Source organism: Ahaetulla prasina, chromosome 4, assembly GCF_028640845.1.
Source record: "Ahaetulla prasina isolate Xishuangbanna chromosome 4, ASM2864084v1, whole genome shotgun sequence".
NCBI classification, from domain to species: domain Eukaryota; kingdom Metazoa; phylum Chordata; class Lepidosauria; order Squamata; family Colubridae; genus Ahaetulla; species Ahaetulla prasina.
This window is the reverse complement of record NC_080542.1, coordinates 148,326,969-148,343,608: the sequence shown is the minus strand read 5'-3', so window position 1 is coordinate 148,343,608 and position 16,640 is coordinate 148,326,969. Positions and strand designations below refer to the sequence as shown.

Sequence of the window (16,640 nt, the reverse complement as noted above, 5' to 3'; positions counted from 1 at the left end):
CAGAGGTAAAAAGAGTGGGAGAGAAAGAGAAAAATGAGAAAGAGAAAAAAGAGTGAGAGAGAAGGGAAGATAAGAGAGAGAAAAACAGGTAGAGAGAAAAAGACAGGAAAAAAGAAAGAGACAGAAGAATGAGGGAGACAGAGGTAAAAAGAGAGAGAGAAAGAAAAAGGAGAGAAAAGAGAGAGAGACCCACACAGAGAGATAATCTCAGATCAGAAACGGGCTCTAATCCTAGCATTAAACCAACCTGGCTTCCAGGCTTCGGGAGTTTTGCTATTTTAAGCATTTTCCTCCCTGATGGATTCATGTCAGAGCAAAAAAAAAAATAGCAGCAGAACCAGGCTGGGCGATTACTGCTTCAAATACAGGCAGTCCTCGACTTATGACCGTAACGGACTCTGCCTGTTACATCTGTAAGTTGTGATGGCCATAAAGCAGGTCGCCTTCATGACGGATCTCATTTTACAGCCTTCTTCAGTGGGGTCCTTGGTGCCCTCTGAGCTGGAGGGTTTCCTTGCAGACGTTTCATGACCCAACCAGGTAACATCATCAGGGCTAGAAGAGAGTGGGGTTTGAAGGGAGGAGGAGTTCGCAGCAATTCGCTTAGCGACCACGGCCAAAAAAGGCTAAAATTGAAGCAACCCTCTCCACGACCGCCCTGTTCAGTGTCCGAAATCCGGCCATCAGTCTAGTCCAACCTATTGGCCCTTTGACTCCCCCCTCCCATAAAACGAGCAGCGAGAGGCCGTTCCTAGACCAGCCTGATTTTTGCGGGATCCCTCTAGGACTTTGGAGCCATGAGAGGCCATTCCTAGACTGGCCTGGTTTTTGTGGGACCCCTTGGGAGCAATGAGAGGCAGTCCCTAGACCGGCTTGGTTTTGGCAGGGACCCCTCTAGGACTTTGGAGCCATGAGAGGCTATCCCTAGACCCAGCCTGATTTTTATGGGACCCCTCTGGAGCAACGAGAGGCCATTCTTAGACCAGCCTGATTTTGGCAGGGCCCCTCTAGGACTTTGATTCCACCCAAGACGATCCCAAGAAAACTTTTTGTTTGTTTGTTTCCCTTTTGCTGTTCAGATGCTGCAGTTTGACCAGCCAGCTTTCTTCTGCTTAAAAACAAAAACAAAAAAAAACCCAAACCAACCCATCCTTGGGGTTCTTTGGAGCTAAAATTAAACCCGACTGATGGCTGGATAATTCGCGTGACACCTCGCCTCGCCCCCGTTCCTGACCCAGTTTCGTCTCGGCGGAGATAAATCTCCTTGCAACTTTTTTTTTTAATGGGTCTGTTCCGAAGCGGCAGATGGAAAAGCTATTTCCAGAAGGATCCGGCTGTGATTGCCAAGGGGAGGGGGGGGGATGGTCTCCTGCCCTGCAGGATCCTGGAAAGAGGCGGAAGAAGCCGGGGTCCAGCGGGGGTCCGAAATAAAATCTGACAGGCTGCCACGTCGCGGGGGGTTTGCGCGGGATGTAACCCAGGGATGGTGTTTCATCTTATTGCAGTAGGAGAGAATACATGTTGGTAGCTGGGGGATTAATGGGGTGGGTGGGTGCATGTCGGGGTCTCTGAGCCGGGTGGGTTATCTTGCAGGCATTTCAAGACCCAACTAGGGAACATCATCAGCGCTAGAAGGTATATAAACAGAGAGCAAAGCCCACACTCCTTCTAGCGCTGATGATGTTCCCTAGCTGGGTCGTGAGATGTCTGCAAAAAAGCCACCAAATTCAGAGAGCACCAAGGACCCCACAATAATCCTCCTCCTCCTCCTCCTTTCTATCCTTGATGTTGTTACCTAGTTGGGTCATGAGACATCTGCAAGAAAACCACCCAGCTCAGAGAGTCCCAAAGTTCCCTCTTGCAAATTTGCAAATCATACTGCGATATAATTCTATAGGGAAACTTTGCGTCTGCCTTATGATAGGCAGTCCTTGATTTACAACCATTCTTTGAATGTCCGTTCGAAGTTACGACAGCATGGCAAAATCTTGGGACCGATCCCAAGATCCGGTTAACGCCTGCCACAACATTGGCATCATTCCGCTTAACAACCTGCTGGATAGTTCACCAAATCCGGTGTGACTCACTTAACAAATCGCACTGGTGATTTAGGTCCCCATTTTAGTCGTATGCGGAGGCTGGCTGAAGACCTCAGGAGGAAGTTAACTAAACACTTTCTGCAGAAAATAAATGTTTGTGGTAGAGGGTTTGACTTCCTCATTTGCAGACTTTTCAGGAATTTTTTGTTTTTAGATAGATAGATAGATGGATGGATGGATGGATGGATGGATGGATGGATGGTCGGAGAGAAAATAGACAGACAGATAGGCAGACAGAGGGGGGAGATAGATAGATAGATAGATAGATAGATAGATAGATAGATAGATAGATAGATAGATAGATAGATAGATAGATAGATAGATAGATAGATAGATAGATAGATAGATAGACAGACAGACAGACAGACAGACAGGCAGATAGGCAGACAGACAGACAGACAGACAGACATGGTAGATAGGTAGGTAGATAGATAGATAGATAGATAGATAGATAGATAGATAGATAGATAGATAGATAGATAGATAGATAGATAGATAGATAGATAGACAGACAGACAGACAGACAGACAGACAGACAGACAGGCAGATAGGCAGACAGACAGACAGACAGACAGACAGGGGGGAGATAGAAGATCCATAGAGAGGGAGGGAGATAGAAAGAAAATAGATAGATAGACAGACACAGAGAGGGGGGAGATAGATAGACAGACAGACAGACAGACAGACAGACAGAGGGGGGAGATAGATAGGTAGATAGACAGAGAGAGCGGGGGGATAGACAGACAGACAGACAGACAGAGTAGTGATAGAGACAGGCAGGCAGGCAGATAGAGAAACTGAGAAACTGAGAAACAAAGATACAGAGAAAGATGAGAGAGATGTTAGCAAAACACAATAAAACAAACTTATATAGATACATAGAAAGATAGATAGATGAGACACACACACACAGAGAGAGAGAGAGTTTTGATTGATAGGTAGATACAGAGAGCTTGACAGATAGATAGTTGTGACTGTATTATTATTATTGTGTAAAAAGTATATTAAAACTTAAGGCTTTCAAGGACTATAAATTCAGTGGACTTAGATATAATCCCGGGACTGATTAAATCTTATTAATAATTTGCTTTATTGGTGTTTCTAGAAAATTGAGATACTAGAGTTATAGTGGAATATCGAGTAATTTTAAAAATATTAAAATATTAGTGAAAACTAAAAGTAAAACACACACACACGGTGTTTTTCTGTCGAATATAAATAAAACATTTATATAAAAAAGGAAGGGAGGGAGGGAGAGAGAGAAAGAATGAGAACTGTGTTTCAGCTACTGGTTCATTTTTCATGTCCCGGTTTTTAAAAGAATCCACTATGCAAAACACAATACTGTCCATAATTATTTGAATTATATATATATATATATATATATATATATATATATAATGCAAATATTTTTGGACAGTATTCTGTTTTGCATTGCGGATTTTTAAAAGGGGAAGGCAGGGAAAATCCACCAGTATCATAAACACAATCCTATTTGTTCCTGTTTTAAAAGGCGGGGTGAATCTCTTCAGTGTGTGTTTTTGCTGGTTGTGATGTACGGCTTTGCACAAGGTGCATTGTGGTGCCTCACAAACTCCTGTCACCGGATTCAGGCTGCCCTTTTAATTTGCAAATCCAGCAAAGAAATATTCCGCTTTAATGGCAAAGCTCCATTAAAGAACCCGCAACCAGAGCACGACACAAGACGGTGTTGCTTTGCAAATTAAACCGACTAAAGTTGTCGTTCGGGCACACCCAGGTAGGACTGTTGCGAACATAGATTTGCATGGATATGTTCAAGGTGGGATTGTCATTCTCCGTTGCGGTATCCGAAAGGAAAGGGTTTATAGATTTTTTTCAATATTATTCATTTCATTGGATTAGAAACCGGCGTTGGGAGGGGTTGAGAGAGCTGGAAATTGGAGTAACTATGATGTGGAAGAGAGTTACTCAATCCTGGGCACTTCAAGGTGTGTTGGTTCAACAAATGGTCCTGGGTGCTCTCTGAGCTGGGTGCTTTTCTTGCGGATGTTTCATGACCCAACTAGGTAACATCATCAGTGCTAGAAGGGAGAAGAGGAGGAGGAGGAAGAAGAAGAGGAGGAGGAGGACTGTTGGGTCTATGATGCTCTCTGAGCTTGGTGGTTTTCATGACCCAACTAGGTAATCAGTGCTAGTCAGGAGTATAGTTCTACCTTCTAGCACTGATGTCGTTATCTAGCTGGGTCCTGAAACATCTGCAACATAAGCACCAAGCTCAGAGAGCACCCAGGACCCCACAGTCGTTGTTCTCCTCCTCCTCCTCCTCCCTTCTAGCACTAATGATGTTCCCTAGTTGGGTCATGAGACGTCTGCAAGGAAACCACCCAGCTCAGAGACTACTTGGGATCTCACAATGGTGGGATCCTCACTTTTCAATTCAGTTCCCGAATTGCGTGACCGAGGAGTGTCCTTTCTTGGACATGGTTAGTTGGTTGTTCCATCTCCTTCTACTCAATTCTCTGATGTCCATTTTGGAGCACTCCATCGGATAGCTGGTTAGAACTTAATGGAACCTGCAGAAGAAACTCCATTAGTTCTTTCTCCCCTGTTCTTCAGTGCTGTCCTCTCTTTTGACCCGTCAGGAAGATGGGATATTTTTAGAAGAAATTAGAAACCCGAGGTTCTTCTGATGTCCTCAATTGCCTTGTCTTCCAACTTGGGTGACCTCAGGAACTTCTAGAGAACTTGCTGCAGGAAAAAACACACACACAAATGTACCAAGAATGGGAATGCAGAAGTTGAAGGTGGTGGAGAAACAGGCCAAGAATGAACTGTGGACCACTCAAGTGGGAAGGAGGACCCAGAAGAATGTAAAACGGAGGGGGAAAATATATTGAGAAGTTCTTGAGATAAGTTCTTGCTTAGAAAGAATTCGATCACAGCTGTGTGTCAGGTTGACATTGTGATTCTGTTTGTGACTGGAAATTCGTCAAGGAGGAGATCCAGACTAGAGCTAAGGAGAAATTTCTTGTCTGTGGGAAGAATTAGTGGGTGGAACGGCTTCCCTCCACAAGTCGTGGTTGCTGCAACATTGTAGGTCTTCAAGAAAGAGACTGGACAGCCATTTGTCCAGAATGGTATAAGGCGTCCTACTTGAGCAAGGGGTTGGACTAGATGACCTTCAAGGTCCCTTCCAACCCTGTTATTCTCTAACTCTTGTAAAGGTCTCCTGCTTGAGCAAGGGGTTGGACTAGATGTACTCCGAGGTCCCTTCCAACTCTACTATCCGCTCGTATTCCTGATGGTTCTTGTCCGATTGTGTGGTTTATTGTTAGCTTGTTTCAATGGACTATTTTTTGCTTCTTGATGGTTTGTCTGGTATCAATCCCGGCTTATCCCGGTGTTAATTGCAGGCAAGGAGATGTTTGGATCATCAGCGTTGATTGTCTCTTTTTCAATGGTGTGTAAATGATGCTTATCAGAGTGTCTGTTGATGGCCGATTATCTGAGGAATCCCTCAGCATTTTTGAACTTGGCTTGTTCTAAAATGGTCAATTTCCCCGTTGAAATTATGGTTAAGTCTGTCTTCAGGTCATCAAAATAAAGAATTTTTCATCACGTCTTTTATCTGTTACTTGGTGTTCATGGATTCGTTCTCAGAGTCTTCTGCCTGTTTGTCTCACATAGTGACCGTTGCAATTCTTACATCCTACATTATACAGGTAATCCTCAACTTAATGATCGCCATTGAGCGCCCCCCCCCAATTTCTGTAGCTAACAGAAACATTTGTCAAATGAGTTTTGTCCCATTTCTTCTGACCGTCGTTAAGCGAATCACTGCAATTGGGAAGTCTGTCACAAGGTTGTTAAATGAATCTGGGTTCCCCCTTGCTCATCAGATGGTTGCAAAGAGGATCGTACAATCCCGGGACATTGCAACCATCATAAATATGAGTCCGCGTCTAAGCGCCTGAATTTTGATCACGGGACCATGATGGTCGTAAGTGTGAAAAGTGGTCCTAAATCTGTTTTTTTTTTTTTTAGTGCTGTTGTGCTTTCGAATGGTCACTAAAGGAACTGTTGTAAGCTGAGGACTATGTATACACAATTTGTGTTTTTTCTTTTGGGTTTAGAGGTAGTCCTCGACTTACGACGGTTCATTTAGTGACTGTTCAAAATTACAACGCTACTGAAAAAAGGGACTTACAACCATTTTTCATACTTACAACCTTTGCAGACTGCCTGTAGTCATGTTGTCAAAATTCAGACATTTGGAGGCTTATTCATATTTATGACGGTCGCAGTGTCCCGGGGGTCACGTGATCTCCTTTTACGACCTCCCAACAAGGGAAGTCAATGGGGAGAAGCCTGATTCACTTAACAACCGTGGGACTAACTTAACAACTGCAGTGATTCACTTAACAAGGGTGGCAGGAAAGGTCGTAAAATGGGGCAGACCTCCCTTAAGAGATTGTCTCACTTAACTAAAGGAATTTGGGGCTCCCTTCCGGTCGTAAGTCAAGGACCGCCTGTACTCAAGGCGTTTTGAAGAACATATTGAGTATCAATAACAGGACCGCTATTTTTTTATTTATTATTATTATTTTCATTTTCTAGAACCTTCTGGAAAAATCATGGAGGAACAGATGTCGTACAAAGAATTCCTCGATCACAACGATGTGTGGCCGATGGATGACAGCAGCCATGGCTTTGAGTCACAGCTCAGATTTAAGCCGATGGACGTGGCGGGTAAGAGAGTGGCATTGGAAAAAAAACAACGAGCGCTCAGTTCCCTGAGACTCACTGTGGTCGTTAAGTGGATCATGTGGTCGTTAAGTGAATCAGATTATCAATAAATGAATCACTTGGTCATTAAGCGAATCCGACTGCCTTTGCTTGTCAGAAGACAGCTGAAAACATTGCAAGTTACGTTGTTAGATGGATCACATGGTTGTTAAGTGAATCACAGAATTAAGCGAATCTGGCAGCCTCCATTGACTTTGCTTTTCATAAGCCGGCTGGCAATGTTGCAAATGGCGTCGTTAGGTGAATCATGTGGTTGTTAAGCGAATCATGTGGTCGTTAAACGAATCGTGTTCCAAACTATACAACCTGCAGGGGTTCATGTAATGATGGCGCCCGGGAAGATTTCAAATGCTACAAAATTAACAACCCTCTCGCTTAGCATCATACATTTGGGTCTCATTTTGGTCATAAGTCGAGGACCTCCTGCAAATTCCTACTGTTCAGCCTAAAAAAACTGGTTGTTTTTTCTTTCTTTCTAGACCTTCCTAGCATTGGACCATTAAAAACCTATTTTTAAATCATTCTGTCTTCATGGTGTAGCTGGTGCATTAAACAGATGCTACTAAAAATTGATTTTCTTGCAGAGTCCTTGTCTCAAAATAGCTTCCTGGATGGAAAACGGGAAGAGAGAAATTATCGGAAGGAGATATACAGATGGCCTGCATTAAATCGATTTATCCTTTTAATCGTTGGTTACAGGATATGGGGGAAGGAAAGAAAGAAGGCAGGCTGTCTCACTTCCTTTCCAGGCTGCAGGAGGAAATTTATAATTTTTTTCTCCCAGTTGATTTTTTTTATATATATATATATATATATATATATCAGAGAGAGATTCCTAAACTGGTCTAGGAATAAAAAGCTGAATTCTTTCCAATTGCTGATGCAATTCGGAGTCGAGGCATTTTAAAGCGATTATTGAAAAGTTTATTTTGGCTGTTGACCAATCAGGCTTTTTAAAAGAGGAAAAAAAAACAACTTGGACTTCCCAGTTAGCTCAGTAAATACTTTGAATGATTTAGAAAGAATAAAAATAAATGACCTAGTTTATATCAACATTTTTCAACCCGGAAAACGTTAAGAGGGGTGGACTTTGACTCCCAGAATTCCCCAGCCGCCGTGCTTTAAAATTTGTGTAGTTTAGGGTTGAACCCTACGGGGTCCTTTGTGTTCTCTGAGCTGGGGGGGGGGGTTTCCTTGCAGGCGTCTCGTGGCCCAACTAGGGAACATCATCAGTTTTGGGAAGGGAGGGAGGGAAGAAGGAAGGAGATAGGAAGGAAGGAAGGAAGGAAGGAAGGAAGGAAGGAAGGAAGGAAGGAAGGAAGGAAGGAAGGAAGGAAGGGTGTGATGAAGAGGAGGGGGAGAGTGAAATGGAGAAGGCGTTTCATGGCCCAACTACAGAACACCCTCAGTGCTAGAAGGGAGAAGGGGATGCTCTCTCTCTTTCTTCCTCTCCCTCCCTCCCCCTCCCTCTCTTCCCCTGCCTCTCCCTCCCCCTCTCTGTGCCTCCCTTCCTCTTTCTTTCCCCTCCATCCCCCTCCCTTCCCCCCCTCTGCCTCCCTTCTTCTCTCTCCCCTCCCTCCCCTCTTTCTTTCTCCCTTCCTCCCTCTCTCTCCCCTCCCTCCCCTCTTTCTTTCCCTTTCTCCCTCCTCTCTCTCCCCTCTTTCTTTCTCCCTTTCTCCCTCCTCTCTCTCCCCTTCCTCCCCTCTTTCTTTCTCCTCTCCCCTCCTCCCCTCTTTCTTTCTCCCTTTCTCCCTCCCTCCCCTCTTTCTTTCTCCCTTCCCCTCCCTCCCTCCCCTCTTTCTTTCTCCCTTTCTCCCTCCCTCCCCTCTTTCTTTCTCCCTTCCCCTCCCTCCTCCCCTCTTTCTTTCTCCCTTTCTCCCTCCCTCCCCTCTTTCTTTCTCCTCCCCTCCCCTCCTCCCTCCCTCCCCTCTTACTTTCTCCTCTCCCCTCCCTCCCCCTCTTTCTTTCTCCCTTTCTCCCTCCCTCTCCCTCTCTGCCTCCCCCTCCCTCCCCCTCTTATCTCGCTAACTCGATCGCTTCCCGCCCAGTCATTTCAACATCAAAAGTCTCCTTTCTAATCTCGCCAACGGAAATTTCTTCCGCCACGTCTCAAACGCCGTACGGCCGCAGGGCACCGTTTCCATTTTTAGGGGGGGGGGGAAGAGAGAGAGAAGCTGTTTGAAGGTCGAGGTGGGGATTTTTGCCCGCCTGACTGCCTCTGTTCCACCAGAAGTGTCCTAGGATAGCTGTCAGGGACTATCCAGATGATTTGTCGGATGGGTGTCGAGTTCAAAACAAGGCTAAAAAAAAAACCCAGCCAGCACCCTCATTTTGAGAATATAACCCTGTTTTTTATTTTTTTATTTTTGGTTCGTTGGAGAAAGTGATTCCTTTTTGGAGAACTTTCTCTGCTTCCAGTTTGAAACCCGGCCTGTTCGTCGGTTTGCGTTTGGCCTAACAACGGTTCATTTAGTGGCCGTTTGAAGTTAGCGCGGCACGGAACAGAACGGTTGTTTTTCGCACCCAATGACCGTCGCAGCATAGGAATAAAAGTGGGATGGTTGGCGACCGATTCGTATTTATGACGCTTGTGTCTTGAAGTTGGTTGCACGGTCCTCTTTTTTGTGACCTTCGCAATTTCAGTGGGGAATTCGCTTAACAACCGTGTGACTAACTGAACGACTGCGCTGGACGACTGTGGAAAGAATGTCACCAAATGGGATAAAACACACTTCACCGATGTCTCACTTAGGGACAGAAACGTCTGGCTCAACTGTTGTCATAAATCTAGGACTATCTGTACTCCAGATAGAGCTGCGTTATAAGCCGAGGACTTATGATGTGTCATAAGTAGAAGATTATCTGTACTCCTGTCCCAGTTAGAGCTGCGTCATAAGTCAAAACTATCTGTGCTCAGACCGACGATCACTAAGCCACTGGTCATAAATAGAGGACTTCCTGTAGTCCTGTTCCAAATAGAGCTGCGTCGTATGTCGAGGACTTAACGACCTTTTGTAAGTTGAGGTCTGCCTGTAGTCAGATAAATCTGTGAGAACATCCAACGGTCCTTAAGCGAGAGGATGCACATTGAAGACTTATCTTTACTCCTAATAATAATAATAATAATAATAATAATATTTTAATTTGTATACCGCCCTTCTCCCGAAGGACTCAGGGCGGTGAACAGGCAGATAAAATATAAATACACACAATAATTAAAAACATCCCTTAAAAAACTAATTTAAATGCCCAAAATGTTAAAAAACGTACTCCCCCGTAAAATCACAAAATTTTAAAAACCCATCCAATAAAAATAAAAATCAGGCTAGTCCTGTCCCAGATAAAGCTGCATAGTAAGTCGAAGAATTATGACTGGCCGAAACTCCAGTTCTTTTGAACAGGAAGAGGACTTTTGACCGGTCATAAATCGAGGATTTTTGACCGGTCGTAAATTGACGACTTTCAACCGGTCGTAAGTTGAGAACTACCTCTACTTAAAGCCGTGTGAACATCCAACAGTCACTAAGTGACCAGTTGTAAGTCGAGGACTTCCTGTATTCAGATAGAGCCAAGGGAATATCCAACGGCCCCAAGTGAACGGTTATAACTCGAGGATTTCCTGTATCCCATACCTGAACCTTACCACACGTCCCCGATTTCCAACGCGGGAAAAATCACATGACTGTCCATTGTCCCCTCCCCCAGAGGTTTTCCCGACGTCCCGAGAAGACGTCCAGTCCGACCTGCTTCTCCTTCCCGAAGACATGATGGGTTTCGGACAATATTTTGGCGCTCTGAAAGGATCCCACAGTACATTTTGCAGTCCTCGTTTTGTTGACGTGCTCGATTTTTAGGCCATCCTACTCCACTGTGTGACTTACTCTCCCCCTCCAGTCCTCGGTTGCCAGGAAGGGGTTATTCTGCCCAGCAACCTCTTTTATTCTTGGCTGCTTTGGAAACTAATTCTGCTTCCTGGCTAATTGTTTCTAATTTGCATGATGGCTTGTTAATTTGCATGTGTGCTGCCATCTGTTTTTTGTTTAAAAATGAATTTTCTGATCAAAAGTTTGGCAAAGAGTGTTACAGCTAACACGTACTAATAAAAGGGGAAGGAGGAGTAAGAAAAGGAGGATGAATGGTTGGATGAGTAGATGGATGGAGGAAAGAAAGAGGAAGGAAGGAAGGAAGAAAAAGGAGGATGGGTGGATGAAGGCAAGGGAAGGGAAGAGAAAGGTAGGAGTGACAGAGGAAGGAAGGAGAAAAAAGGATGGATGAAAGAGAAAAAAAGGAAAGAAGAAGGAAGGAAGGAGAAAAAGGATGGGTGGACGAAGGGAAGGGAAAGGTGGGAGTGACAGAGGAAGGAAGGAGAAAAAAGGATGGATGAATGGAAGGAAGGAAAGGAAAGAAGGAGGAAGAAGGATGGATGGCAAAGAAAGGAAAATAAGTATGGAAGGAAGAAAGAAAAGGATTGGTGAGTGGATGGGTGGATGGATGAAGGGAAAGGAAAGGAGAGAGCGAGGGGATGGAAGGAAGGAAGGAGAAAAAAGGTTGGATAGATGGAAGAAAGGAAAGAAGGAGGAAGGAAGGAGTAAAAAGGATGGATGAGTGCATGGGTGGATGTATGAAGGGAAGGGAAAGGAGGGAGCAAGGCGGGAAGGAAGGAGAAAAAGGATGGGTGGATAAGAAAGACAGGAAAGGAAGAGAAAGGAAGGAAGGAAGGAATTGGGGAGGAAGGAACAAAAAACAGGAGAGAGTGCGCGCAGGAGGTAGGAAAAAAACAAAAGGAAGGAAGGAGAAAATGAAACCAATGAGGAGGGAAGAAGGGAGGAAAGAAAGAAAAGATGAAGAGTGAAGAAAGAGGAAAGGAGGAAAATGAAGGAAGGAGAAATGAACAGCTTGTTCTTCCCTGTCTGATTAAAACAAGAAATTCTTCCTCTCCTCCAAATAACAGAGTTGGAAGGGACCTTGGAGGTCATCTAATCCAACCCCATGCTCAAGCAGGAAGCCTTTTTCTCCTCCTCCTCCGCCATGGTTGTAGTGCCCCAGGGTTATGTGATCACCCTTAGGGATCTTCCCTCCCAGCTTCCGACAACCAAACTCAAGAAGGGAAGCAGACTCTGTGAGTCGGTTAAGAACAGTGATTCACTTAACAACCATGGGAAAAACAGGTTGTCAAATGGAGCAGGACAGACTCTGATCACATTTGCAGTTGTAAGTCTGGCTTAGCGATGGAAATTCTGTCCTGCCTTGTGGTCATAAGTCCGAGGAGCAGCAAAATTGAAAGCAGAAAACAATAGAGTGACCTCCTCCTCTCTGTCTGCTTCCTCTCCCTATCAGGTCTGCCTTTAATGGAAGGTCTGCTGGAGCAGGGGGTTGGACTAGATGGCCTTGAAGGTCCCTTCCCACTCTGTCATTCGATGATTCTATAACGGTCTCCTACTCGAGCAGGGGGTTGGACTGGATGCCCTCCGAGGTCCCTTCCAGAGTCCTTCTGTGGATTCTATAAATTTCTTAATTTTTTTCCCCCTCCTGATCTAATCTCGGTTTGTGCTCACAGGCAAAGAAAAGGTGGCTTGTTGCAAACTCAGGTTTGTCTCTTCCAGGTCCTTTTGGAACAACCGAATTTTCTGAACCTCCCCCTCTGGGATTCACTCATCCAACAGCCGCTGGTTTTGAACTCCTGTCCTTTCTCAACCCAGCGCCAAATCAGAGCCAAGCAGGTAAGCCCGGGTTTGGAAAGGGAGGCGGGAAAAATCAGGACGTACGATGGGAATACAAGCAGTCCTCGATTTACGACCGCAATTGAGCCCACAAAATTTCAGCCAGGCAGTGTCTTTTGGCACCCGTCATTAAGCAAATCGCAGTTGTTGCTAAGTGAATCATGCAGCCATGACATGGATGCGGCATCCCCAGTTTGTCAGAAGGTCAGAAAATGCTCCTTTGACGACTCTTCCTGCCACAGTTGTTAAGTGAATAACCGCCTTTGTTGAGTTAGTCATTAAATGAAGCGGGCTTCCCCATTAACTCTACTTGTCCGAAGGTCGCCTTCGGCAATGTGATGGTCATTAAGTGTGAAAACTGCTCCCAAGTCCCTTTTTTCAGTGCTGTTGTAACTTCGAACCATCCCTAAACGAACGGTCGTAAATTGAGGACTGGCTGCAGTTTGTTTGGATGCTGGGTTACAGGATTCGAATTGTCCTCCTTATGGCAAAGCGAGCCAGGGTTCACTTAATGACCGTGTTATTAATTTTAACCACTGCTGTAGAGGCAGCCTTCATGCTCCAGATCTTTGTGGCTTAGCGAGACAGTTGTTAAGTGAGCTTTGATTCACTTTTACGACCTTTCTTTCAATAGCTGTTAAACGGATCGCTGCTGTCAGTAAGTGAGTCATGCATTTATTAAGGGAATCTGGCTTCCCCGCTGACCTTGCTCGTCAGACAGTCGCAAAAGGGGATTGTGTGGCCCTCAAGAGACAGCAACTGTCATAACTATGAGTCAGTTGCCAATTTTGATCATTGGGGATGCTGCGACGGTCGTGAGTGTGAAACATGTTTGAGAAAATATTTTCTTTCTTTTTTGTAAAAGAAATATTTTTTTATTTTATAGACAAACATACGTTTAAAACATCAATAATTCCTTCCGTTTCTTCCTGGCTCCTTTCTTTTGTTATTTCTTCTTTCTTCACTTCAATTTAAATTATTACCATTTTTCCACAAATACATTATTATCATTTTCTTACATAATTATCCGTTGCTTATCTAAACCTGAGAAAAGATTTTCAAATAGAAGGGATTTGCTTCATGTTACAACCTTTCTTGGCACGGTCGTTAAGTGAATTACTGCCGTTGATAAGTCACATGTTCGTTAAATGAATCTTCCTCCCTTTGCTCATCGGATGGTGGCAAAAGTGGATCACGTGACCTGGGGATACTCCGTCGTAAATATGAGTCAGCGGCCAAACGGCTGAATTTTGATCACGTGACCATGGGGCTGCAATGGTCATTAAGTGTGAAGCACAGTCCCATTTTCCTGTGCGATCGTCACTTCGAACGGTTGCTAAATGAACTATTGTAAGGCAAGGATTACCTGTGATTCACTTAACGACAATTGCAAGAAAGATGGTAAACGGGGGCTAGACTCACATAAAAACTCTCTCGCTTAGCAATAGAAATGTAGGCCTCCATTTTGGTCATAAGTCGAGGACTCCCTGCTGCGACTCAAGAATCTCAGCCCTTCTAGATTCGTTTTTGCTGGGAAGCAAACACTGGTGCTTACGACTGAATTTACGACCAAGATTTCCATTGCTAAGTGAAACCTTGGTTCAGGGTTAACGTTTCGTCCTGTTTTGTGATCTGGCTTGCCACCGTTGTTAAGCAAATTTGGCTTCCCTCTTTTTGACTTCGCTAATGAATTTCTGTTGCTGAGCGAGACAGTTGCTAAGTGAGTTACGCCGGCTTGTATGACCTTTCTGGTCGCCTATTAAGTGAATTGCTGTGGTTGCTTGGTTATTAAGCAAAGCGGACTTCCCCATGGACTTCGCTTATTAGACCGTCGCAAAAGTGGATCAGGTCATGTGACCCAGGGACACTGCGGCCGTCACGAGTATGAGTCTGTTGCCGAGCATCTGAATTTAGATCTGACCGCGAGGATGCTACGACAGTTGTTAAGCATGACAAACGGTCGTGAATCCATTTTTCCACTGCTATCGTAAATTGGAACGGTCACTAAGTGAACTACCTGTATTTTTCCTGCTTTTGCCCCAACAAAAGAGCGGGAAAAACATAGGTAGTTCACTTACTGACCGTTCCAAGTTACGATGGCACAGAAAAGAGGGTTACTTATGATCAGGGACTTCTGCCCCAGGAAAAGAAGGTTCTCAGGCTACTGGCCCAGAAAGTTTAGGCAGTCTTTGACAAAACGCTTCGTTTAGTGAATGTTCCAAGTTATGACCTCCTTGAAAAATGCGACATAGAACGAGTCCTCACTCTTAACTTCCCCAGGATCCATATTCGGGGGCTAAAGCATGCATTAATCATGGTTTACGTGATCACCATTAGTGACCTTCCTAACCAGCTTCTGACAATAAAACTCAATGCAGGAAGCCGGATTCATTTAACGACCGTGTGATTTGCTTAACAGCCGTGGGCAAAACAGCTTGTCCAACAGAGCCCAATGGAATGAACCGCCACCACGGTTTGCAGTGCGAATTACCCTCTCCCTTGCGGTTGTATGTCTGGCTTAGCGATGGGAATGCAATTCTGCCTTGCAGTCATAAGTTGAGGACTAGCCGTAACAGTGTCCTGTAGATTTGAATCTGGGGTGAGGTCCTCTTCTCTTTCTGTCATCTTCTTCTCTCCATCAAGTTTGCCTTCAAAGGAAGCTATCCTCGCCTTTGGGCAGGAGGTTTGGCCTCATCGTAATGTGGAGCGGTCACTAAGTGAACTACCTGTATTTTTCCTGCTTTTGCCCCAACAAAAGAGCGGGAAAAACATAGGTAGTTCACTTACTGACCGTTCCAAGTTACGATGGCACAGAAAAGAGGGTTACTTATGATCAGGGACTTCTGCCCCAGGAAAAGAAGGTTCTCAGGCTACTGGCCCAGAAAGTTTAGGCAGTCTTTGACAAAACGCTTCGTTTAGTGAATGTTCCAAGTTATGACCTCCTTGAAAAATGCGACATAGAACGAGTCCTCACTCTTAACTTCCCCAGGATCCATATTCGGGGGCTTATTAACCAGCATGCATTAATCATGGTTTACGTGATCACCATTAGTGACCTTCCTAACCAGCTTCTGACAATAAAACTCAATGCAGGAAGCCGGATTCATTTAACGACCGTGTGATTTGCTTAACAGCCGTGGGCAAAACAGCTTGTCCAACAGAGCCCAATGGAATGAACCGCCACCACGGTTTGCAGTGCGAATTACCCTCTCCCTTGCAGTTGTATGTCTGGCTTAGCGATGGGAATGCAATTCTGCCTTGCAGTCATAAGTTGAGGACTAGCCGTAACAGTGTCCTGTAGATTTGAATCTGGGGTGAGGTCCTCTTCTCTTTCTGTCATCTTCTTCTCTCCATCAAGTTTGCCTTCAAAGGAAGCTATCCTCGCCTTTGGGCAGGAGGTTTGGCCTCATCGTAATGTGGAACGGTCACTAAGGTGGTGGCCGTAATGTGAGGACCGTCTTCTCGGAAGGCCTCGTGTTTCCTCTTACCGATGGCATCCTCTTTCCTGCGTCTTGTCCACCAATGGCTGGAGAATGAAGAGCATGTCCTTCTCTTCAACCTTCATCCTCCTTTCTTGACTCCCCAAATAATTGTGGGGGACACCGGGAAGTGGGGTGACCTTCAATGGTCCACAGGTCTTGGCGTGGTCCTTCAAAATCCCCTTGAGATGTTGGGTTCTCTGGAGAAGATTGGAAGGAACCTCGTGTCCCACCTGGTTTCGTGGAAGACCAAGCTGGGGGCCAGAGGACCGACCTGGTCAAGGTCTGCCATGGGTCTTCTGAGGTGGAAACATCTCACCTCTTGTCTTCTTCACAGAGGTCCACCAGGTCCCCATGGAGAAGCTCCACCCTGCTGAAGATGCTCCCTGCTCTGGAGAGCTCACCCCTCCAGAAGCAGAGCAGGTGATGGCCTCCTCAGGTGAGAGAAGAGGGCTTCCCCCATCCCTCCATACGTCTTTTGGGTTGGGCGTCTTTGGGTGGAGAAGATGGTGGAGAAGACAAGGGGTTGAGGTGTCCTGCCACAACGTCCTGTG

At 45.2% G+C, this 16,640-nt stretch overlaps 1 protein-coding gene across 27 annotated transcripts in view; it reads left to right on the top strand.

Annotated features, from left to right (window-relative positions):
• LOC131198937 (protein piccolo-like) overlaps positions 1–16,640 on the top strand; it is a 135,380-nt gene that overhangs the window by 54,459 nt on the left and 64,281 nt on the right. For 24 of the 27 annotated variants that reach the window (XR_009155201.1, XR_009155199.1, XR_009155197.1 and 21 more), the window contains 4 exons: positions 6,699–6,830; positions 10,593–10,697; positions 12,491–12,607; positions 16,424–16,525. Coding sequence is in view for 22 of the 27 variants with exons in the window: in XM_058184270.1 (XP_058040253.1) it covers positions 6,699–6,830; positions 10,593–10,697; positions 12,491–12,607; positions 16,424–16,525 (456 nt within the window). In the remaining 5 variants the exon portion in view is untranslated. The remainder of the gene's footprint in view (positions 1–6,698; positions 6,831–10,592; positions 10,698–12,490; positions 12,608–16,423; positions 16,526–16,640) is intronic. The other 3 variants (XM_058184260.1, XM_058184261.1, XM_058184268.1) reach the window with 3 other exon arrangements.